General features: G+C 47.9%; 12 protein-coding genes across 12 annotated transcripts; 7 read left to right on the forward strand and 5 right to left on the reverse strand.

Annotated features, from left to right (window-relative positions):
• Positions 1 to 380: 380 nt before the first annotated feature.
• AKAW2_61252A (uncharacterized protein) lies at positions 381 to 2128 on the reverse strand (the record flags this gene model as incomplete). Its single annotated transcript, XM_041680824.1, has 2 exons — positions 381 to 2073; positions 2124 to 2128. 2 exons carry the CDS (start codon positions 2126 to 2128, stop codon positions 381 to 383), a joined length of 1698 nt encoding a protein of 565 aa, XP_041546750.1.
• Positions 2129 to 3065: 937 nt separating this feature from the next.
• On the reverse strand, positions 3066 to 3911 carry AKAW2_61253A (MBL fold metallo-hydrolase; the record flags this gene model as incomplete). The annotated part of the gene is made up of 1 exon (XM_041680825.1): positions 3066 to 3911. The coding sequence occupies one exon, from the start codon at positions 3909 to 3911 to the stop codon at positions 3066 to 3068; it is 846 nt and encodes a 281-aa protein (XP_041546751.1).
• A 678-nt stretch (positions 3912 to 4589) lies between these two features.
• On the forward strand, positions 4590 to 5962 carry AKAW2_61254S (MFS transporter; the record flags this gene model as incomplete). The annotated part of the gene is made up of 2 exons (XM_041680826.1): positions 4590 to 5266; positions 5323 to 5962. The coding sequence occupies 2 exons, from the start codon at positions 4590 to 4592 to the stop codon at positions 5960 to 5962; spliced, it is 1317 nt and encodes a 438-aa protein (XP_041546752.1).
• A 330-nt stretch (positions 5963 to 6292) lies between these two features.
• AKAW2_61255S (uncharacterized protein) lies at positions 6293 to 6757 on the forward strand (the record flags this gene model as incomplete). Its single annotated transcript, XM_041680827.1, has 1 exon — positions 6293 to 6757. One exon carries the CDS (start codon positions 6293 to 6295, stop codon positions 6755 to 6757), a length of 465 nt encoding a protein of 154 aa, XP_041546753.1.
• A 227-nt stretch (positions 6758 to 6984) lies between these two features.
• On the forward strand, positions 6985 to 7671 carry AKAW2_61256S (uncharacterized protein; the record flags this gene model as incomplete). Its single annotated transcript, XM_041680828.1, has 1 exon — positions 6985 to 7671. One exon carries the CDS (start codon positions 6985 to 6987, stop codon positions 7669 to 7671), a length of 687 nt encoding a protein of 228 aa, XP_041546754.1.
• A 195-nt stretch (positions 7672 to 7866) lies between these two features.
• On the reverse strand, positions 7867 to 10307 carry AKAW2_61257A (uncharacterized protein; the record flags this gene model as incomplete). Its single annotated transcript, XM_041680829.1, has 8 exons — positions 7867 to 8293; positions 8349 to 8584; positions 8642 to 9076; positions 9159 to 9454; positions 9532 to 9938; positions 9992 to 10104; positions 10167 to 10190; positions 10239 to 10307. The coding sequence occupies 8 exons, from the start codon at positions 10305 to 10307 to the stop codon at positions 7867 to 7869; spliced, it is 2007 nt and encodes a 668-aa protein (XP_041546755.1).
• Positions 10308 to 11026: 719 nt separating this feature from the next.
• On the forward strand, positions 11027 to 11472 carry AKAW2_61258S (uncharacterized protein; the record flags this gene model as incomplete). The annotated part of the gene is made up of 3 exons (XM_041680830.1): positions 11027 to 11166; positions 11228 to 11276; positions 11338 to 11472. 3 exons carry the CDS (start codon positions 11027 to 11029, stop codon positions 11470 to 11472), a joined length of 324 nt encoding a protein of 107 aa, XP_041546756.1.
• Positions 11473 to 11858: 386 nt separating this feature from the next.
• On the reverse strand, positions 11859 to 13237 carry AKAW2_61259A (uncharacterized protein; the record flags this gene model as incomplete). Its single annotated transcript, XM_041680831.1, has 6 exons — positions 11859 to 12102; positions 12160 to 12587; positions 12642 to 12765; positions 12813 to 12981; positions 13031 to 13132; positions 13183 to 13237. The coding sequence occupies 6 exons, from the start codon at positions 13235 to 13237 to the stop codon at positions 11859 to 11861; spliced, it is 1122 nt and encodes a 373-aa protein (XP_041546757.1).
• A 438-nt stretch (positions 13238 to 13675) lies between these two features.
• On the forward strand, positions 13676 to 15678 carry AKAW2_61260S (uncharacterized protein; the record flags this gene model as incomplete). The annotated part of the gene is made up of 10 exons (XM_041680832.1): positions 13676 to 13842; positions 13888 to 13937; positions 13987 to 14004; positions 14054 to 14204; positions 14254 to 14405; positions 14459 to 14834; positions 14889 to 15131; positions 15181 to 15289; positions 15345 to 15514; positions 15567 to 15678. 10 exons carry the CDS (start codon positions 13676 to 13678, stop codon positions 15676 to 15678), a joined length of 1548 nt encoding a protein of 515 aa, XP_041546758.1.
• Positions 15679 to 15797: 119 nt separating this feature from the next.
• Positions 15798 to 17930, reverse strand: AKAW2_61261A (uncharacterized protein; the record flags this gene model as incomplete). Its single annotated transcript, XM_041680833.1, has 1 exon — positions 15798 to 17930. One exon carries the CDS (start codon positions 17928 to 17930, stop codon positions 15798 to 15800), a length of 2133 nt encoding a protein of 710 aa, XP_041546759.1.
• Positions 17931 to 20081: 2151 nt separating this feature from the next.
• AKAW2_61262S (uncharacterized protein) lies at positions 20082 to 21109 on the forward strand (the record flags this gene model as incomplete). Its single annotated transcript, XM_041680835.1, has 2 exons — positions 20082 to 20538; positions 20631 to 21109. 2 exons carry the CDS (start codon positions 20082 to 20084, stop codon positions 21107 to 21109), a joined length of 936 nt encoding a protein of 311 aa, XP_041546760.1.
• A 591-nt stretch (positions 21110 to 21700) lies between these two features.
• AKAW2_61263S (mercuric reductase) lies at positions 21701 to 23200 on the forward strand (the record flags this gene model as incomplete). Its single annotated transcript, XM_041680836.1, has 1 exon — positions 21701 to 23200. One exon carries the CDS (start codon positions 21701 to 21703, stop codon positions 23198 to 23200), a length of 1500 nt encoding a protein of 499 aa, XP_041546761.1.
• Between the last annotated feature and the right edge of the window lie 400 nt (positions 23201 to 23600).

Genomic DNA, 23600 nt, shown 5'->3' on the forward strand with positions numbered 1-23600 from the left:
CTCACTATCTTCCAGCGGCTGTCTACCACAGACAAGGTCACCTATTCAGTTAAATGCTTTAATGGAGAGCGGGTTCGGGTGGAAGTACTCAGTTCATGCTAACGTGATGGTAGGAGTCGTTGTCTTTTCTAGAGAGTCTACAATGAACTAAATAAGTACGAGGACATTGTGTAAGTATGTGCACGCTTTAGCAATCATTACTTACGATGGCTACTATTGACTACAATGTCTCGCACCTGATGTAATGATAATGACGACAACCATGCATTTCCGGGCCCCAGACTGGTTATTCCTATCTTACAAAGCAAAAGGACAGATATAAGTGTCTCTGCAAGAATCTAAAGATGTATTCAGTCCTGGCTACGGTTAGGCGGCCGGCTCTATGAACAACAGCCGCTGCCTTCCACAGCCGATCTGCGGCAGTAGCACGAAGCAGAAACCGGAACATCAGCAGAAGCCAAGGCAATGTCAAGCGCTGATTGAACAAAGATAGCCTCATCCGTCTTTCCGGAACGCGTAAAACACTCGTGCAGACCGTGCAGACCCCACACATTATTTAGCCTTGCTCGGCGTCGAGGGAAGTCCCTTAAGAGACCTAGATCTTCTCTAAACACCACTTCTGCCTCTTTGACACGGTTTTTCTCGAGTAGCAGGCCTCCAAGAGCGTGGCGAACAGGCTGCATCCAAGGTGGTGGGTCAGAATATGGTAGCCCATCCTCAAGCTGGATAGCTTGTCGCAAAGCCGTGAAGGCCACCTCATAGTTGCCTTTACGGTATTCCAGCTCCCCGGTTAGCATTTTCGACGCGACACTGAGTACATCAACCTCTTTGCAAGGTATGCTGTTCAAGCGAGACTCTGGAACAAGTGCGCGCGCTGCTTCAAATTCAGTCTGAGCCACCTCGGCCTCTGCAATCCGACCGAGGGCGCTGTAAGCAAGTCCGCGTGCGTAGAGGATAACCGCTGTTGTGGCACAGTACAAGCTGCGGTCAGTAGGTAACTCAAGTTCAATAATATCTTCCCAGCGACCGAAGCGAATTAGCACATGTGCCTTACTGCCCAGAAAGCTCTCTATGCTATTCGCGATGGGTGGGGTGGTAATGGATAGCAGTCTGGTGTCAATAATGTCTTCAAGCTTCTTGGCAGCTGACATGGCATCCTTAAAGCGGCCAGACATCATAGCAGCATACAGCTTCGCACATATATAGTGTACCCTGTATCCGACATACTGGATAGAAGCGTCTTCGCGAGCGAAGTACTTGTCATCTGCGACCATAGCTTCATGGTTGGAGTCGACTGCACGGCGATAGTCGCCAACTGCAACATCGATATGAGTGGGCATGTGCAGCATATGAGAACCATCAGGGACCATATGGCGTAGTCGATCAGCGGCAGGGAGTGCTAGTTCCGGAAATGGGGACATCTCTATGATGTGAATGTAAAGATGGCACAGAGCAGGGTGATTATAACCGCCTGTACGCTTGAGCGCTGACTCAATCACTTCTCTAGCTTCGACGGTGTGGTCGCCGCTAGGCTCTCCAGTGTCCAGATTCCATAAGCCCCGAGGAGTGATGCACATAAGAGATTCGGCAAATAGCGCAGCCACATCTGGGTCACTGCCGAATTTTTGATACACGGGGCGCATGGCATTTGCATAGGCGTGATCCAGGGAACTCAGATCGGCAGGGATATTGTCTGTCGGCGGGAAGCGGGAGGTAATAGCCTCAATCAGTGCTTGTTCAACAGGAGCAGCTTGGACTGCTAGTTGAGTGGCACGGGCCAAAGCGTCATTCGCTCGCTTGATGGACGCCTTAAGGTCTGCCTGATCAAAGAATCGCCATGCTTTGTTGTAATTGGGCCCAGCTGCATAGGCAATGCCCCAAAATGCCATGGCGCAAGTAGGATCAGATCTAGCAGCTCGGTCGAAGCATCGCTCCGATTCTCCGTGGTTGAAGGAATATGCCCATAACAGTCCGCGATCAAACCATAGCTGAGCGTCCTGCGAGCGCGTTGTCACTGGCCGATGGTGAGAGCCGAGATTGAAATAGGCCACCTGGCCAAGATTGGCAGATTCCCTGCACCTATGTCAGTCAAGATCCTTCGCAGAGTGTGACACGGAACTTACATCATGGATTCGAGAAAGCCAAACGCAACTTCAAGACTCGAATATACTCGCCGAAGAGTCCGTGATAACTGCGTCAGAGACAATACCTATCCATCTATTTATAAGGCTGGCCATGACCGGCATGTTTGATTACCAATGAAAAGATTTGTCATTACCACTAGGTGGGATACCGACTGAAACCCCGAAGTATGAAGTCCCGGACGCAACAAAACACATACTCAATACGTGATGCCGAGGACTAGCGTCCCGGGTCATTTAGCTTGCAGTGTGGAGCTGGTAAATTAAATGTACGAATTCCATTCACAGTAATTCGCCTACCTCCACCCGGTGGGATACCGACAGGAGTGTTACCGCGGGCCTTTTGACATCATCGGTAGTAGAAAGAATAGATCCGCCGGAAAGGGCAAACGAAAGTTCTAATCATCAGTCCCCAACTTGATTGGTCTACGCCGGTGTATAGGCCCCAATGGCGGTTGTCTCCATAGTGTGTATGAATATGGTCGCTATCTCACACGTCCAGGGCAATTAGAGTCACTACAACATTACTTAAGATGGTGTGGGATAATTACTCGACATGAGGAGTATATACGTATCACTGGAAAGTACACTGAAAGGAAAGCCATAAAGCTCAGTTAGCGCATGGCTATGCAAAGAGAGTAAATGCAGATAGAGATACACAACATAAGTATACTATTTGCCCTTTTGAGGGAAGCCGCAGAGTGAGTTGAGGAATCTATCTACAAGAGTTTTCCTTTGGAAAACGGTCCACTAGTAAAATGGAAGTTCTTAAGATAATGGATCAACAAATATTTGTTTAAGGATAACACACTAACGTCGTGCTGTGGCTTTGGACACAGGAAGCCAGCAGGAAGTTGAGGGTGATGGAGGAAGGAAGGAAAGGAAAGGCACCACATGGACGAAGACTCTTATGTACCACATTTTTTAATAAACAACCTTGGGGACCCCAGGAGTCGTCCACACCACCTTATCCATAAACCCATTCTCCTTGAATATCTTTTCCAAATCTTTCCGGTCTTCTGTGAAGTGCTTCCACGATTCAAAATGGATGGGAATCATGAAGTCAGCGCCGATATCACGGGTAAGCTGCACAGCTTGCTCTCCGTCCATCGTAATCTGAATAGCGCCATTCGGGAAGTGGAATGTTGCCTTTCCCAGGTTGAGGATTGCGGCAGTGATATGCCATTTGTTTCCAATCTCCTTCAGCTCATCAATGTAAACAGTGTCACCAGAGAAATAAATGGCGTTCGGCTTCCCGGAAGCGTGGATACCGAAGGAGTCTTCCTCGAGAATGAAGCCGGTAACCTCTCCAATCGGAAAGTGCTTACAAGGCGTACCAGTAATCCGGAACTGCTTTCCACCGATATAAGAAGTCACGGTCTCCCAAGGACGCAGGCCGATAACCCCAGGACGCGGGCGGAGATTAGATGCACCATCCATAGTGGTGAACACCTTGCGACCATCGAGAAGCTTGCGGCCCTCGGGGTCCAGATTGTCGATATGGTCTTCGTGACTCAGGAGCACTGCATCGATTGGGGGCAAGTCATGGAGCTGGAGTGCGGGCCCTTGCTCATTGACCAAGTGCGGTGGAGGTGGGATGCTTTTCAGGCCGAAGATGTTCAAGTCCGCCTTTTCCCAATCAGCTGTTTCGTCATATTCGGTTCCCTCAACCGATCCGAAGAAGGGGTCGGTGAGAAGGTTGATCCCATCGATGTTCAGAATGGCAGTTGCCGTCGTGATATGGGTGATTGTAAGACGTGGCTGCGACATGGTGGCGACAAGAATTTTTATCAATATATGGCAGAATGGAGGATTGGTTATAGGGATGGTATGATTCAGTATCTGGAAACTTCAGGATGGTCTCGTTTCACCATGGGTATACCTGCAGGTTTAAATATGGCTTTTCGGCTAGATGAGTGATTAGAGATAGGATGCTGATTACTTAACGAAGATTGACTTTTCACTCGGTATCCCGTTTGCCAACAGCTAATAAGCCAGTTCCAATGGAGCCATCGCCACAATTACTCCATATCCACCGGTATCCCACCCAATACTTTCCGGTGTTCTGTTTCGTTCTGAGGATTGTTAGGTTCTCCGGTATCCCACCTAAAGGGGCTTATGAACCCATCCTTTCATGATTGATCTGCCCTACCTATAAAGAGTAAGTCTTTATCCTACCTGAACTGCATGCATTACAATGTTCCCCCCTTGAGCCAAACTTGTTTTGCTTGATTTACAATGCGTTCTTCCCAGAATGCCGAATCTTCACCTGCCTTAGTATCGAGCTTCATTACCGCAGAGGGACGTTGCGCTTCGAACCACGAACATGCAGTTTCCTTGGTGAGCAGTGCTCAAAATCTACCAGAATACGAAGTCTATTGGGAGCATGACGACTCAGAGAATCCACTTTTGTGGCCATTATGGTACAAAAGTCTCGTTGTCGCAGCCATGAGCGTTGGGGCTACTGTGGTCGCGCTATCCAGCACTCTGTATACCTCTGGTATCCCTGGCCTACAGGAGGAGTTTGGCATATCAAAACTAAAGGCTCTTTTTGGTATCACCACCTACCTGCTTGGCATGGCTATTGGATGCGTCCTATTTGCACCATTGAGCGAACTCGTTGGTCGGCGCCCAGTGTATCTCGTCTCGTTGACGATATTTCTCTTACTCCTTCTGCCAACCGCGCTGGCGCAGAACATTGAGACGATTCTCGTGAGCAGGTTCTTTGGTGGGCTTTTTGGCAGTGCCTTGATGTCGAACTCGCCCGCCTCTATTAGCGATATTGTATCTGACAAGCATAGGCCTTTGGCATTCGGCTTCTTATCCATTGGCCCTATGAACGGCCCAGTTTATGGTCCAATCATTGGCGGTTTTGTCTATCAGTATATGGGATGGAGGTGGACCAATTGGATCGTGCTTATTATCGGAGGAGCCGTTTTAATTCTGATGATCTTCATTAAGGAAACATATGCCCCAGTTATCCTAAGACGGCGCACAAAGTTGAAGAGGATTGAAACACAAAATCGCAAGTGGTGGACACGCTACGACCATGCACAGGACTTGAGGTCTTTGCTACAAATTAGTCTAAGCCGGCCATTTATAATGCTTCTAACTGAACCAATCTGGTAAGATAGTTAACTCCATCTATGCCACTCGGATCTTCCTCCTAACCTTGTGACAGTATATTTTGGGACATATACGTTGCACTCGTCTATGGCGGACTCTATCTATGCTTTGTTGCCTATCCGATCGCATTCCAACAAGAACGCGGGTGGTCCCCCGGGATCGGCGGCCTTTCCTTTGTCGGGATCGGAATCGGCGTTTACATAGCGATTGCTTGCGAGCCAATATTCCGCCGACTGATCAACCACCACCAAAGATCAGAGGATGGCAGGGTACCGCCAGAGGCAACGGTCAGCATCGTCGGCCTCGGGGGCACACTTATTGCCAGTGGACAGTTATGGTTTGCTTGGACTTGTACACCGAACGTTCACTGGCTTGTCTCTATTGTAGCTGGTGTTCCTTTTGGAGCTGGCAACGCATGTGTCTTCATTTACGCCAGTAACTATCTCGCCCGTTCCTATGGAATATATGCTGCATCTGCACTTGCCGGGAATATGTTTACGCGCAGTATCATGGGAGCTTGTCTTCCGCTTGCCGGGCCGTCCATGTACGGTACTCTGGGCTTGCATTGGGCCGGCACCCTTCTTGGACTTGTCGAGGTTGCGTGTATCGCTATTCCGGTTGTGTTTTACTTTTATGGCCACAAGATTCGAGAAAGGAGCCCTCTTATCAAAAAGATGCAAGTGCCTGTACTTTGACAGATCCGTTGACTACGCTATACTTGCCGAAATATATACGTCGGAGACATAAAATCCTCCTAGCAGGGGCTATATGCATCATGGACATCCTTTCAACATTAGCGTAATCACTAGTTAGTAGCCACTGAGCTAAACGCGCCATGATAGTCATGTCTCCGTCCTGAAACAACTGCGGGCCGGAGTCTCGGGCAGTCGGAGTCTCGGGCCCGCGGGCCCTGACAAACGCAGTAGATACAGCGTCAATCACTCATAATGCCAGGGTAAACACCCTCTTCCTCTCTAGCTGATATCCAGAATCTCAATGATCTTTGCTTGAATCCCAAGACAGCCATGGCTGACCACACTTATGCGGATCAGTTGACTCCGTTGGACCTGCCTATGCCCAGGACCTACATTCGGATTCTCTTCGTTTTTCCAACGGCAAATCCAAGCCCCCAAATCACGCAGGAACTCCAGCGCGGCCTCGAGAAGCTTTCGAAGCAAGTTCCCTGGGTCGCCGGACATGTCTTTCATACCACTTCAGCCAATCAGAAAACTTCTCTTGAAATCCGATACCATTCAGACACGACAGCGATCCTAGAGGATAAAGGCCAGATAACGGCCTCATACGCCAATCTCTCTTCGCAAAATATGCCCATGGAAGCCATCCCACCTAACGTGTGGCCAACAGTCCCAAGCCTGTTGGTAACATCCCTTCCGAGACAGGGGACCGCGTTTTCGCTGCCAGCTTCTTCCGGTTCGCAGATCATGGGGCCGGATTATGCTTCTGCTTGCATCACAACGCCGTGGATGTAACTGGGTTTGCTGGAGTTGTTCGACTATGGGCTAAGAATGTTGTCCAACCAAGCCAGACAGATCCCTGTTGCTTGTCACAAGGAAGTGGTGGTAGGCTCGTGCGACTTTCCGAAGCTCTCGCGCCTGATCTGCAGGAAATTTCATCGCTTTCATCGGATCATCTCCTCGCACTACACCCGCAACACTCTACACAACCACCCGTCCTACCCGATACGTTTCCGCCATGCATGTCTAAACCATTCAAGATCCCGCTTCACTGGATCAATGTGCTCAAAGAACTCCTTCAGAAATACACACAACGTCGATTGACCACCAACGTTATCCTCTGCGCGCTCATATGGACATCAGTCACTCGTGTGCGAGCCCAACGCAATCCCGCTCTCAAAGTTCAAACAAGTCGCTTAGTGACAGCTGTTAACTGCCGATCGCGTATTATGGGAGATTTGAACTCTGTGCCCGGGGATCAACAGTACTTGGGTAACGTTGTGCTCTACGCCATGACAAGCTTCCCAGCTGCTAACCTCGCCACGGCCGATGAGGATCCAATACGCTCGCTGGCAACGATATGCGACTGTATCTCAAATTCGCAGTCGTCCTCAACGATCAACTCACGCCATATTGCTGAAACCTACCGGCTTGTGGATTCCATGGAAGATTATAGGTCTCTTTATGCGGGTTGGGACTTGTTCGGGTCTCGTGATTTTACCATTACAAGTTGGGCAGATTTGGATCTTTATGATTTGGATTTTGGGCCTCTGCTTGGGAAGCCGGAGTTTGTTAGACTGCCCTATATGGAGGCGGATGGTGTAGCTATTATTCTACCCCGTCGGAGGTCGGGCCCTGATGAAATTCTCCAAGTGATGGTTATGCTGCGGTGTGATGATATGGAGTCCTTGGAAGGAGATGGTATGTGACAGACGCTAGTTGGTAGTGGTAGGAGTTTCGATGCTGGATTTAGATAAATTTGGTGACCTCAATTTACAATTACTAGCAGTTCTGTCTCACTCGCGTGCATCATCATGGAAAGCCATATTATTGCAGAGTAATACATAGATCCCAATGCCTTAGTTCCGTCTCAAGTCCCCGAGGGCGGAACTTCTCGCTTTTCGTCATTGACCATTCCCGACTTCAAGATCGAACCTATTCCACAAAAACGGCTCACCACTGAGAAACTCATTCAAAAGTTCAGTAGCATACAACGAGGTGGCTTCATCCACATTATCCATGTCAAGCACATTTTGCAAATCTTCCGCGTGGAACATCGATGTGTCACCAGGTGTATCTGGCAATCTGAGAGAGTCATCTTTTTCATTGTATATCCCTACCGACAGTTGCTGTGATTGAAGAAGTTTCTCGGCAATGTTGGTAAAAGTAGCGCATATCTGATATAGGCGTTCCGCGCCTTGGGAGACTTTTCGGAACGTCTCGAAGCTGCGGATTACTTGTGTAAGAAGTTCAATGCTCTGAATGTCTTTTGCAGAAATGGCGTGGAGGAATACCACGAGGAATGGGGTTAGAGATGAGAATAATAAAATCCTGGTGGTACTCGGTCAATGGAATATATAGAAGATGTGAGGGGGGAAGAACGGACCAATTGAAGTATTCGCCGTCTGAAAGAAGCTTTGAGCTTTGGTATTGGGGGAATGAATTGAGATGAGCCAATAAACTATTACGGGCGGCGTTGAAGCAACGAGAGTTTATCTGTAGTTCCTCTCCTGTCGTCGAGGATGCATGGAGAAGCATCGTCAGGGTGGAGTAGAAGGATATATCCCAATTTGTTCTGGACATGTTGAAGACTTGGAGGTTGTTGACCCCTTCCGGATCGATCTGGATAATATTAGTAGCCATTCTGGGATTGAGTAGGCATTAATGGTCCCATTTTACCTTCTTAAGTTGGGAATGCCATTGTTCCATATCAGATGCAAGATTCTGAATTAGTTGTGTCCGCTCCGATGGATCCTTAATTGACGTTGCAAGATTGTAGAGGTTAGTGAATATTTTGTCTTGAAATTCCGCCATCCTGATTCCCATAATGAAAGATTCATCCCATGCTCGGCGACCCGGATCTATTGATATCGCAGGATGCCGTACGTCAATCTTGACACCCTGCATATTGGAGACACGGCCTAACAAGAGAGCCATGTTCTTATCAAAGACGTATATTGTCCAGAAGAGTCTTCTTATGTTATCCGCCTTTCCGGATAGAATGTTCCTATAGGTCGTCTCGCGGTGATATCCAAGTGATTGACAATGCGTTGAAGCGGCAGAAACTAGGGTCCAGTATAATGCGGGCTTTGCTTCGCCCTGGGCTTTGACCATCTGCGTTACTGTTACTTCATGCTGCTAATCCATTCTGTGCTGAGCCAGTCCAGGTAGGGGTAGACAGCAATGGTATACTTACACCCATTGTTAAAGCAAGTATATTTTCGAAGCTGGGGACAGCGAGTACGTCATATGTTTCTAGTGTCGCTGCGAAGACCTTCTCACAATGATCAAGGTGGGTGGTAAGGTCAAATCTCTGACAGAGCTCATCCTTCATTGCTATAAGCTCCTTGAGGACAAAGAATAGGACACCATGCATGCTGGCCACCTGGCCGACAGATGCCCGGCTCGGTCCAGAAAGGACGCTTCGGCAGAGATCCTCAACCACTTGAAGGTCACTTATTGCATATGAGGATAGAAAGATAGGATGACGGGCTGGATTCGCGTTAGTCTGCAGACAAAGAAGCCTCGCAACCGCGAACTATGACCCGTACTGAAAGAATATGACTCACCTCTCATTCGCCGTAAAAGGCTGGTAACCAACGTAGCTGGAATAGGTTCTACTTGTATCGCATGCTGTGATGATTTGCTCAAGTAAAAGCCTTTCTTGGATAACTCTTGTGAATCGTAGAGACTTTTCCGTATATGATTAATGGAGTGCTCAATATCTGGGGTGTAATTGCCTATAGAAGCAGAGAGAGCCGTAATATGAGCAATATTACTTGCATGAAGTGACTGACTAGCGAAGGAAGTATCTCCTTCGAAGGCTTGACAGCCTTCCACACGGCCAGGATCCGCAGTTATGATATTCTGATTGGACACACTTTGGACCCGCGAGTTGAGTTCTGGACTTTGCAATGCAGCGAGTCTAGACTCGACTTCACGGAAACGTTTATCGAGGCTGTCTACGAGACCCTCACTATGGGTTGTAAGTTCAGCTGAATTTGAAGACCAACCACATTTTATACTTACAGATGCGCTATTCTATCTGTCTGGAGCTGATTCCTTGACCTGTCGTTTGGATGTCGACATGTTATTTTGGATGCTTGGCAGTTTGAACACGGTATTTTGCGATCGCAGCGAATCTTCAATAATTTGATCTTAGCTCCCATCATCTTACTGTGGCTCTACTCAGTACGGCACATACTTTGCGTACTTTACACCCTTCGCACTACGTCATGTTAGCGTGCGAGCGAAAAGGCGGGACTGGGGGGCTTACGGCCCGTGGAACTAACGAGAGCCGATGCCGTCTCTCCTGTATGGTTTCTCGAGCGCTCTGTGACGACATGGTAGATTCTGCAGTGATTGAGATGTTGACAAGTACTTCGTGTTGCACGAAGAGAGTTGCAGGTTCTGACCCTTCGGATCCGCGGGCCCGCGGGCCCGCAGCTCCGAGGTAGCGGATCGTTGCCACTCTTGGCATCCTGAAGGGTACCAACCTTAGCACAGTCCAAATTTTGATCTTGCTATGCGTTGCATCCTATGGTAGCTTTGTTTTAGTTCTCCATTTTAAAAACCCCCCCCCCAGATGCTGGGCAAAGTGGCTTTGATCAATCTGGGTGATGTTTATTTCGGACATTTTGGACCGCAGGTCCGAAGGCCCGACAATCAAATATATATAACTGAAATAGGTAAAATACCCTCATGATTATACCATGAGACAGAAACAAGTGATCCTAGTAATCCATCGTCATTCAAAGACAATACCATCTTCAATAATTGTCTCCTGAATATAGAGAACTAACATGTCGGTCAGTTATATTCACTCATCGCTGGCACAGGACAATCGGCGACTGACTAATCCATTACAACTTTAGCTTCCGTCCGGGTATGCTGCCGATTTCCCTGTCTCTGGAATCTGACCTCGATCATAACATTGATTATACTATCAATAGTGTCAGCATCACTGCTGAGTGCATCAATGCTTATAAAGAGATTTTATACAAGAGGGGAGCAGGTAAACCTGCCTTCGTTATATATAAGATATCCGACGACGAACAGTCTATTATGGTGGAAGAATGCTCCCCAGAAAAGAACTACGAAGCATTCCTACAAAGACTTACGTCTGCGCATGATAATGACGGGAAACCGGCACCTCGGTACGCCATATATGACGTGGAATATGACTTGAACGAAGACGGCAGGAGGTAATTGAAGTCCCCAGAACCAGGCAAAGCAATGTGTCTTTGATATGCTAATCTTCATCAGAGCGACAACTGTTTTTATTAGCTGGATGCCAGATGTGACGCCTACTCGCGTAGGTCATCGTGCTCTTGTGTCTTCGACTTCTTCAAGTGTTCCCACTGACATGATCATAGATCCGTATGCTGTACGCTTCTACAAAGGAGCAGCTTCGAAGGGCCCTCGATGTCAAAGTGTCTATCCATGCTGACGACTTACACGATATTGAATGGAAAACTATATTGAGAGAGGCGAGTGGTGGACGACTCTAAGTCGATCATGACGCTCCTCTTTATCACCATGAAGGCCTGTTTAGCCCTATGCTCTTCTCATCATTGGCACCGATATAGACACGAGAATATATTTTGACCCTCTGTCTACATTAGATAACGTGCTATCTGCACCTACAATCAGTGGAAGTCATGGTGAGTCGTGGCGGGATCTACGGTGGACCAATGTCTCTTACTAGAGTTGTACGGGAACATCAAGGTAATAGGTAAAGAATTATGATCAAGCGTCCTCAAGCCTATACAGTTCGAACAACTTGATCGATGGCGTAAGATATAAGAAAGGACCCCATACCACTGGTCATGATTACATGTTTATTTGTGACAAACGGTCGAAGCTTGTGTATAATATACTTATGCTCTCTTGTCTCTCAGTTATACACTTTGGCATCCAACCCTGGGAGGATCTGCAGATCCTTGTCTCCGTAACTGTATTTCCCATCCTCGGAGACCTTCGCCTCCCGCGTGCGTCTCTGTTGCTGAGTCTGCCGCGCCTTGACCCACTGCTCAGTAGTCAAATGCTGTCCCAACTCCGTAAAGACATTCTTAGTGAGCCCGAGCCGGTTAAGCAGGGGACTGTTCTTGATCGGATCCAAGACTACGTGGTTGTTCGGCCTAGTCAATATAGTTAGCATACTATTTAACACTAAAAGGAGAAAGGGGCAGTCTTACCTGGCAAAATACAAAACACCCAACCGATCCACATGCGCCTGATCAGCAGGAGGAACATGAACCCGATGAATGCTCGATTTGATCAACCCCCCCGTGAGGGCAGTCAACGCATCACAGGTATTGATAGTAATGGTTCCATCCTGCGGGCGGACCCATTTCCACTGTCCTTCCGAGTTGAGGATCTGCAACGCGGCCACGGGTTGTCGGAAGAGCAGGGTCACCGTGCCCAGATCGGTATGACCGGGAGAGTATAGTCCCCCGACCTTCTTGTTGAGCTCGGCACCACGTGCGGCGTAGTGCATGTAGCGGAGGTGGTCCTCGCCCTTTACATCGTACTGGTGGTCTCGGACGAGTTGGTCTTCGTCGGGTAGTTCGAGCAGAATGGCGAAGAGGCGGAGAAGCTTCTCGACTACTTCCGTGTGGCATTTCTGTATTATTAATTAATGTGAATTGGGTGTGAATAGAAAGTAGAGGACACTTACCCGGCTGAACTGCTCAATTTCGTCAATATTGTCGGCCAGGATTGCTGGTTGCTGGCGCTGATGATACCCATCAAACTTGGGGATGTTGTAGACTTGGACGTTGTCCTTGATTCCGTTGCCAAGACTAGATGAATGAGCATGATAGCATGTTTACAGTTGTCAACGACCTACATTCGGTGCCCAGCTGGCCGGTAGCCGTTGTATTCTCCTCTATCCAGATCGGCGCTGCTGTGGTACTTGAGCTTCTCTTCAAGTGGAAGAGCGTAGAACTCGCGACCCAGAGCGAACTGGCGGTCGATTTCCTCTTGGCTGATGTTGAAGTTCTTGACGTAAAAGAATCCTTGAAGCAAAGTTAGATCAGGTTAAAGAATTTCAGGTAGATTACTTACCAACATGACGAACAGCGTGGTCTAGCTGCTCAACGAGCGATTCCTTGCCGCCTGGCTGATCATATTGGCTCAGGTCGAGGGTGATGAGTTCGGCCCAGTCCACTGGTTTGTTAATTATTTGAGCCACATGGTAAGCCAGAGGTATTACTTACGGTCTTCCTTAGTCACTGGGACGTGGTCATATCTGTCGATAAGTCTTGCAGGCATGGTGATCAAGAATATTGTAACAACGTTTACGAAACTATTATACGCACCCTATCGAGCTGGGAAGGTCCGAGTAGTTATGTCCAAATCCCAATGCAGCGTATACTTTAACCCCGCACGGCATATGTGACGAAGTTAATCAGCAAAGCACGCAATTCTTATCTAGCATCGCACATCCAATTCAGAACGCACGGTGTACCGTGTCTGAATCATGTCAAAGATAGATAAGGGCATTTCTGCTAGGATTGTGGCACGCCATCCCGCACCCGGATGTTGCATTCTGCAGCTAACAGGTCCGAATAACCCTATCAGATTGTGTTGCTTTCCCATCACGACAATGAATGGCATAATGGCAAATATGTCAACACAGCTCCACTCGATAATTCTATCATGAAGAGGGGTATTCAATGATCAGATAAAGATCTTGCCGAACCATGGAACATGCCCCTGCCAGAGGAAGTTTTCACCGGAGAATTGTCCGACACGAGGAGACAAGGGCTCGGTAATATGTCCGACAGCGACTTAAAGACACGTAAACTTGGTGCTTGGGGGCTTTTCAAAGAGGTGTTTAATTGGTATCCATCCAACTATCCGACAAATGAGCGAAAGTACGTTGTCCCTCTTGGTTTGGCCACGGGATACTCATCATCTAGGTTACTCTTCAAGCTGGATTTATCCATTCTGGTATTCGCATGTTTATGCTGTAAGCTACTCCCATGGATAACTACAGAGTATTTATTGACCGTAATTAGTTTTCGTGAAGTACTTGGGTATGCCTGTCGAGAGACTGCAACATCTACCGATGCTAATATATTCCAGACCAGACCAACATCAGCAACGCTTATGTCAGTGGCCTAAAGGAAGACTTCAGTCTAAATGGCAACCAACTTAACTATTTCAACGTCTGCTATTACACTGCCTATGTTGTCTTCCAAGTTCCTGGTCTGCTGTTGATGTCGCGACCGACCCTGTATGTTACTGTCCATGATTCGGGAGAAATGCATAGCTAAGAGGATTAGGGCGAGATGGCTGCTCCCTTCCCTTGAAATTCTCTGGGGTATATGCACCTTTGCACAAAGTCGAGTCACAAATGTCAGCCAGCTATATGCACTTCGATTTCTAGTTGGCATGTTCGAGGCACCCGTCTTTGCTGGAACACACTTTATTCTCGGTTAGCTTTTTGGCACTTTAACCATCATTACAATAGGCTAACTGATACTGAAGGTTCCTGGTACTCTGGCGCCGAACTCTTCAAACGAGCTGGAACATGGTTTATTTGCAACGCGCTTGGAACCATGGTCAGCGGATACCTGCAATCCGCAGCCTACACCAACCTATCCGGAGTGGGCGGCATGCCTGGATGGAAGTGGCTGTTCATTATAGACGGAATTTTCACCATTCCCGTCGCTATTATTGGCTTCTTAGTGTTCCCGGGAATTCCGGATTCTCCGCGACCCTTCTTCCTGTCAGAAGATGATATCACCTTGGCCAAGGACCGGGCGCGAAGAGCGAACATCCGTCGTCCGGGAAGGATGACACTTGATGTCTTCAAACGCACGCTTAAGCGCTGGCATATCTGGGTCTTCATCCTTTGTTATGCGTAAGACAGACTTGATTTTTAAACTTGAAAAAAAGCTAATCCGTTGTGTCTTAGGTGCATGATTATGTCTTCTTATCCTACCTCTTATATGAACCTCTGGCTAGAGGCCGAAGGCTACTCAGTGCCACAGGTCAACAAACTGCCGACAGTGACCTACGCGATCAATATCGTTGCTTCGTGGTTAGGGACTACGCTTGCTGCAATTTATCCATCATGGCTTATTTACACTATTGCGTCCACATGCTGTTTATTCTCTTCGCTGTGTATGATTATTTGGAACATACCAAAGGCCTTGAAGTAAGTGTACATCTCACATGCGTATATTGTCCTGCTGACAGGATCATAGGTTTGTCGCATGGTACCTCTTTGGCGCGGCCGGGTGCACAAGTCCTATCCTATATTCGACGGTCAATACGATTGTAAAGGATGATTCTGAAGAACGGGCGCTCATCATGGTACCTAAATAGACTATCCGGATAGCAGACAGAACAGAACACTAATTATTGGCAGGGCTCGATGATGACTTTCGGCTATTCCTTTCAAATATGGGTTCCATTGCTTCTTTTTCCTACTGCTGGTCCGGATGGTGCTCCGCGCTGGCGAAAGGGGTGGCCCGCCGCATTCGCTTTTTTCTTTTTACTGTGGGCGGGGTTCATTGCAGCAACATTGATATATAGAAGGTAACTTAAGTATACCCAGTTTTCCCATTATATTTTCTAACGCAAAATACAGAGAGCAGAAAGCAAAAGAGGTACTATATAAAGGTCCTGAAACAGAAAGTGGAACGGAGGATGGCGAACCGATTGTGGTGGAGGTCGATTCCAGTGTTAAAGACAGAACTTGATATTCATAGGCAGCATCGGCGTCAGTCATGCGAGAATTGAGACCGTTAGGGCGAAGATCTAGACTTCTCAGCACATTTGCGGCGAAATATCAAAGTTTGACGAGAATGAAAGGACATGGTTAGCTCTCCGGACAAGGGTACATATTGCGCCAGTACCAGCGCCATATGTACTCCTCCACTCTGGCAATTTTCCTGGCCTTCCCAAACGCGTCATCACTGAGGAAAATATCTTCAGGATTTATTTCATACGCCGAAGCCATCGCAGTATCCGCAGCGCTGCCTGCGGCCCTCGCAGCCTTCTCAACCATAAATTTGACCCGAGCAAAGGGAATCCCTTCCCCATCAAAGTGCCCCAGCACGCCTTTCACTATGCTTAGCTGGCCTTCCGTTGCTACCTTCACGAATAGATGTTCACCAGACCGGTCGACAACAAACGGGTCGGCGCCTTTCTGCAAAAGGAACCTAACATCCTCCTCTGAGCAATACGTGTGGCCATACATTCCACTGAAGATATGTGAATTGATATCCGCTCCGTACATCAGCAGGAGGTCAACAACTTCCTCTCTAGTGTTTCGGCCCCAATAGTTACTTATTGCCTTGATCAGAAGCCTGTCGGGAACGTTGGGATTGAATCCTGCTTCAAGGAATTCCTTTATAATTGTAGTGTCAACTTGCTCTACAGCTTCCTCAAATGCCAACTTATGGTTGTCGTTTCCCACATCGAGTTTGACGTCGAGATGCTGCCGAACCAGGTGGAATATATCTACCCCCGCGCGGACGGCTCTTTCGATGGTTCTTCGGACCGGTACCTTCGGATTAAACAAGCCTGTATCCACCCAAACCTGATCGGCTTCAACGAGATTTCTGTTGACTAGAAGCTGGACGATATCATACCGTGCCTGCGGCGTTAATCGTGGTGCATATCGAGGGGTTGCTTTTTCGAAGGCAGTCTTGCAATTTCTTGGGAACGGGTTGGCTCCTCTATCTAGCAGTAGCTCGACAATTTTCGTGTATCCTCTTTCGATTGCATTATGGAGAGGTGGTGCGCGTACTTCACTCCGCTTCCAAAATACTGAATCGTTAGGATCTGCACCACGGTCGAGTGACAGTCTGACAACTTCGAGATGACCTCCAATAGCCGCCTCTGCCATGCACGAAGTCATAATATCTTGCCAAATTTCTGGTGTAATAGCTGGGTGTGTGTGTATCCAGTCAAGGTCTAGCAACCGCTTTAGCAGACCTATATTGCCACCACGTCCCGCACCAGTAGCGAGGCGCATAATCGCGGAGATATTTCTTTCATTGATGATGTTATCAATATCTATCTTTCGAAGCAAGTAACCTGCTTCTTCAGAAAACGTTACTGACAAGCGTCCGACGTGGTACAAAAAGTCATCCCACAAGTACATGTTAGAAGGACGGTCCGGGTAATGAGTCAACCCATTATATGCCATATTGAACTCAGCACCGTGGTCTAAAAGAAATTTGACTAGTGACATATCATTCCTTCTCATCGCCTCGATTACCATATTGCCAGAATGGTTCTCAGGAGCAGAAAAGTAGTCCTGTGGTATGTCGGACCCCACAAACATGCGCAAAATAGGCAAGTTCCTACCACCAGCGATCTCGAATGCCGACCTGTCCGAGTACTTTGAGAAGTTCGGTGTTCGCGGGTTGCAACCATGTTCCAGTAGCAGTTTCACTATTCCATAGTGACCCCTACTTGTGGCCTGAGAGAGAGGCTGATCATAGCTTTTATGTTCCGCGGTGTATTCCAACTCTGCTCCGTGCTCGATCAGTACTCGGACAACTTCTTCATGGCCGTCCGATATTGCGGACATAAGAGGAGTGTTGTCGTAAAAAAAGTCATTCCGGGCTTTTCTCGCGTCCGGATCGACACCGAGCTCTATGAACATACGAACTAGGTCCGCATATCCCCTTCTCGCCGCAACATGGATGGGTTCATCTTGACAAAATAACCTGGGATGGAAGTTTGGGGAGATTCCAGCTCGTAAAATCCTGCGTACACAATTTGCATTGCCGTTGAATGTTGCATTTCGCAACGCACCGCTTTCGTCGGGGTAGATGTGGCAATTATCAAAGATATTTCGGATGGCCTGGTCGATCAACTTGCTTGTAAGATTGTAAAGCCGACGACTAGTCTGTGAAAGCGCTGTCAAATCGCGGTTGTAATCTATGTAGCTTAGTATTTCTAGCAGGGTTTCAGTGGGGAGTTTGTTGAGATTGGCCATGGTGATTGGTGAGTGCAATCAATCAATGTAGTAGGTCAAGAGGCCAGCCTGTTGATGATTGATTCACTCAGATGGCTTGCGATGTCCGACTTTCCTGTCTAGGTTGTACATATGCGTCTGCATGTTCTGGCTATATATGCTAAGTGATGTGTTGTTATTTCTTTCAGGGCTGCATGTGAATGAAGATGTCATTATTGTTCGCGTCAAGGTAACGGCCGCTGCAGTTGATGTGGCTATGAAAGGACAAGAAAGGCGTGGATTCATGGCTTAGAGGCTGAAAGGTTATCTAAGTTTTCCCACTACCAGCCGAGCAATCGCTATCATTTTGGTAGTGCACATGTCCATTTGAGCTTCGCATCAGGGCTGGGGATTGCCAATCTCGGCATTCATTCAACTGGCGGAGCTATTGTACTCCTTTGTTAGAATCTACGCCATGATTGGGTGTCGCCTGTATTTCAAGGTCGTCTACCATGGGTAAAGCTGTGAGGCCCATTGTTTATCGAGGAGTAAAGAACGTTGGGTTATAGGACAATAGAAGGTATTCCACCATCTCCCGACGCTTGACCAAAAAAAATGTGGTTCGTCGTGAGGGCGATGAAAGAGTGTTAAGATAATCCGAACCCCTAACCCAATTCTAAATAAGAGACATTCCACCACCCTCCATTGTCCTCCATTGAATGTCCCGGCCTTCGCAATACACCAGAAACTAGCGAAGGTACAATCCGTATTTAAATTTTCATGGGGCGGAAGCAACCTGATACATATCACGATGAAGAAATTTAGAACCATACCTTTGTGGAGAACAAAGACCGATGGTCCTGGACCAAGGCTGCTGTTGTCAAAGAATGAAAGTGTAATGAAGAGCCTAAATCCGACCAATACTGCTGCATGTTCCATACGCCAAGGCATGTTGCCCTTGGGCGAGCCAAGCATCATTTGAAAGGGCATACTGCCGCTACTTGTATCTTGTGTTGCTGGTAGCACCAGGTAGCGGTTTACAGGAGTGGTAAACATCGTGATCCTGAGTGATTGGGGTATATCGGTAGAAACATGACTCCCCCAGGTTGCATGGGTTCACATATGGTATAGTATACAGCCACTCCACAGACCTTCTGCGACAGAGTCCAAATATGCCATATTTAGCATCAGTCCCAATCAGAGGTTGTCGGGAACGAAATGAATTCAGCTGGAAAAAGCAGGAGGATGGGAAAGAGAGTCATCGTTGGAGCCTTCCTCTTCATTACCTTATTAATCCTGCAGATAATCCTAGTGCTAGGAGCTTGCCTAACGTATCAGCAATCAAATGACCTGGCTTCAAGCCTCATTTCATGGTGCACAATGGTAAATATAGGCTGCGGGGCCTGTCGCGGTACGGTATTATTAGTAGTCTGTTGATCCCGGCTGTCGCAAAGATCAGGTTACATTTCAACAGCCCTATCTCATGTCATGTTGATCTTGTCGGAGTAATCCGCAGACTATTGGTAATTCGATAGCGCAACAAACCTCCTGCGCCACTTCGTTGTGGTTCCAGTTTTGTACAGTATATAATATTGTGCTTCCAAGGCAGTCATTCTACCGGAAGTTCCATCTTATTTTTTCACGCTTCTTCCTTCATTCATCCAGCAAACCCATACCAGTAACTTGGCTTTAAGCATTGTGTGCAAGATGGAAAGGGACATACGACCAAAGTTCAAGTACGAGCCTGATGGCCTCTCTTCATCTGCAGGAGACGCCGTGCCTCGAGACCGTGCGGATTTGCAGACTACTCATCAGGCTATTCCATCACCTTCGCTAGTATCAGTCTCACGAGAGTCCCCAAATCAGGCACGGCCATTTCAGCAACACTATGATCGGGAAACTAGTCTCGAAAATCTTCCACCTGAACTTCGAGATCATGTCTTGTCATCCCTGGATCTGGACGGGCTCAAAGCTCTGGTACAGGCTTCGCCTGTCTACCATGGTCAGTATCTCTCAAATCGGAGGCGCTTGCTCTGTAATTGTATGGATGCAACATTGAAGACTGCCACTGTCGAGGCTATAGTTTGTTATGTCTCGGCACGTCTCTAATTTGCTGAGAAATACGTGCCGAACGCGGTCCTCCATTGTCTGGACGTCTACCAAGCGCGTCAAGCGTTGTCCCGGTATTCCATAATGGATGATAATCCCACTACGGATGAGATTGCAGACATGGCAGCATTCCACCTTGGGATTGTCCGGCCGCTCATGCAGGAATATATTGCTTGGTCTCTCGGCAATCTAGCCTCGCAGACTGGGACCAGGCCATATAATACGAAACTTAGTACAACGGAAGAGATGCGGCTGCTGCGGTCCATGTATCGCTTTCAGCTCTGGAGTAACCTATTCCGCATCTGCCCTGATACCCAAGACAGACACGGCTCACAACTCGATGGGCGGAAGTTTATGGAGCTTCAGTTCTCTTTCTTTGAACCATGGGAAGTGGAGGAGATCTTCTGTATCAAACCCTTCGCAAAGATGAAAGTTGACCATATATTTTCCAAGATTCATCGCGATGTGTCTCCCGGTCCCCCTGCTATTCCTGGCCAGCAGCGGTCGATGCCGGCTGGATTTTTTGATTTTGACAATCCCTGTAAGTTGAGACCCCAATTGCTCCATTGCTACCGTAATTCAGATTCAACATCCTCAGAATTTATCCCAGCTAATCACGTCTCAATTCTATAGTTAAGAGGGATTGCCTTCTAAATGGCACAATAGCCCTGGGCCTCGACTTCCTGCACACGGTTTTATTCAAAATCAAGGATCATGATCACCTTGTTTCGACTATGCGAAATCACATCGGACTGGAGACTGTCTGCTTCTTGAACAATGATGTCATAGGATTAGACGTCCAGAATAAGCGTCGGAGAAGCAAACCATCTCTTCGCGATAGAAAGCAAGGGCGACGGGATCCTTTACCTTTCCTTGGAGATGTAGTAGTGAGAGGTACAGACACGACCCATCCTCCGCTGGCGTGGACCCTTATATGGGAAGGCACGTACAGCAGTCTGGTGGGGTACTTTATAAAGGATAAGATACGGAAATGGGGATACGTTATGTGGGATGCGGCCAGATTGGAGAAGGCTGGAGCCAAAGAAGTACTGAGACGTCAGTGGGAGTCTGACTGGCTCGGCCAGGATCCGAGAGATCTTGCAATAACATAATGTGCATAGTTATAGTTGAAGTTAAACCTAGCTACAACTATCTTATTCAAACATCTAGCTTTCTGGAATATAAAAAATACGTATGTCATAATCGGCAGACGGCAGGTTTTGAATTATCAAATAGATTCTTTGATTTACGACCCATTTCCCGATAGTAAAAGCAATGTTGCATTCGCAAAAAGACGATAAAGTGTCGCTCTGACAATGAAACCTCGTATCCCACTTCATCCAGAATCCCCAGATGTACTACTTCCGGAGAGTGCTCAAGTAAGCAGCCCAATTTATCCATTTGCTCTTATACCACATACTACCCTCCGAAGGGGAAAACGCACATGGCATCCCGTACTCACCCACGGAACCCCAACCCATCACAATCCATCCGATCTCTTACCGGCGATCCAGACCATCCTCAACCAAACGTCAATGATCTAATCATGATCCGTCTTTTCCATTACCCCTCATTTCTTTGTATCCACCTAAATCTCGAATACTAAGTATATACTCCCCACCTAACAGCCCCATCACCACCGTCTCCCTTCCCTCACCACCATCCCTAACATAAATATCCCAGCGTCCATCCAAGCAAAAGGGATGTACCGCCCCATCCTCCGACATCCTTTAAAACACCACCTCATCCAAACAATGTCTGCCCCCACCCAATACGATACCATAATCATCGGCTCCGGCCAAGGCGGCACGCCGCTTGCCCGAGCTCTCGCGCTCGCAAACCACAAAACCGCCCTCATTGAGCGAGAACATATTGGCGGCTGCTGCGTGAATGATGGGTGCACGCCGACTAAGACGATGATTGCGTCGGGGAGGGTCGCGTATCTTGCTCGGAGGAGTGGGGCATATGGTGTTCATACTCCGAATACATCTGGTTCCAATGAGGGGGATAATGGTAATAAAGTGGTGATTGACATGAAGAAGATCAGGCAGCGGAAGAGGGATATTGTGGATTCGTTCCGGGCAGGAGGTGAGAAGAGACTTCGGGATGCGGGGGTAGATGTCATCATTGGAGAGGCAAGTTTTGTGGATGCGAAGACGATGGTGGTTATGGATGGAAGGGATGGGAATGAGAGGGTTGTCAGGGGGAACAAAATTGTGATTAATACGGGCTGTCGGCCTGGTAAGGTTATGCTTGAGGGACTGGAAAAGGTTCCGAGTGAAAAGGTGCTGGACTCTACGTCTATTATGGAGCTGGGAGAGGTGCCGCGACATTTGGTGGTCGTTGGGGGTGGGTATATCGGGGTCGAGTTCGGTCAGCTGTTTAGGAGGCTTGGGGCTAAGGTGACGATGCTGCAGAGAGGAGAGCAGTTGCTTCCTAGGGAGGACAGGGAGTTGGCAGACATGCTGCTGGAGATATTCCGGGACGATGGAATTGAGGTTCGTCTGGAGACCACTCCGGTCCGGATTGAAAATGTCTCTGAGGGTGTGTTTGATGTCGCAGTCGAGACGCGGCAGGGGAGGGAAGTCGTCATAGAGGCCACGCATATCCTCTTTGCAAGTGGGAGGGTACCAAATACCGAGCGACTGAATTCTGCTGCTGCAGGCGTGAAGATGGATAAGAGAGGTTATGTCGTGACAAATGAGTTTTTGGAAACATCTACGCCGTCAGTCTATGCCATTGGAGACGTCAAGGGCCCTCCATCCTTCACGCATATTTCATACGACGATTTCCGAGTACTCGGGCCTACATTGTTGGAGTCTACATCTACATGTGAGCGGCTCTCGATTCGAGATCGAATCGTCCCGTATGTCGCCTATACGGACCCTCAGTTCGGTCATGTCGGGCTGCATGAGCAGGAGGCAAGGGAAAGATTCCCGGGCCGGAAGATTCTGACTGCGCAGATGCCAATGAGCTATGTGGCCAGGGCGTTGGAAACAGATGAGACAAGAGGTGCCATGAAGGCTGTGATTGACGGTGAGACTGGACAGATCTTGGGATTTTCCTGCTTAGGTGTTGAGGGCGGCGAAATAATGAGTATTGTGCAGACGGCCATGATGGGGAATCTGTCTTATAAAAAGTTGCAAGATGCCCATCCAACTTTTGCGGAAAGCTTGAATAACCTGTGGGGTTTCCTGAAATGAGTACGTTACTTGAAGTTTGCCCATATGGTGTGAATCTTCTGTACCCACTCCTCCACATACAGTGTGAGCACCCAATTAAACCTATTTTCTTGTAACACAGTTTATTTGTAACCAATCCGGGCCGAGTGTGGATTCCACAATCGAAAACCGCATCATTGATCTTGTGATGTGTGGTTGACTCCTTGTTTGGGGCTGAAAACGGGTGGCTTCGGATCCTTCTGACTCACGGTAGGCTTCCCCGAGATCACCCGAGAATTTGGATATCTTGACCAAAGCAACTATACGTCTTATTTTCACTTAAATACTTCGGATTGTTTCCCAGTGTTCAGTACATGCTTAGTATCATAAAAGAAATTCAATCCACAAGTTCCCTACAGACTTCTGGGTTGCCCGCTGCTAT

The sequence above is a fragment of the Aspergillus luchuensis genome, chromosome 6 (assembly GCF_016861625.1).
Source record: "Aspergillus luchuensis IFO 4308 DNA, chromosome 6, nearly complete sequence".
NCBI lineage: Eukaryota > Fungi > Ascomycota > Eurotiomycetes > Eurotiales > Aspergillaceae > Aspergillus > Aspergillus luchuensis.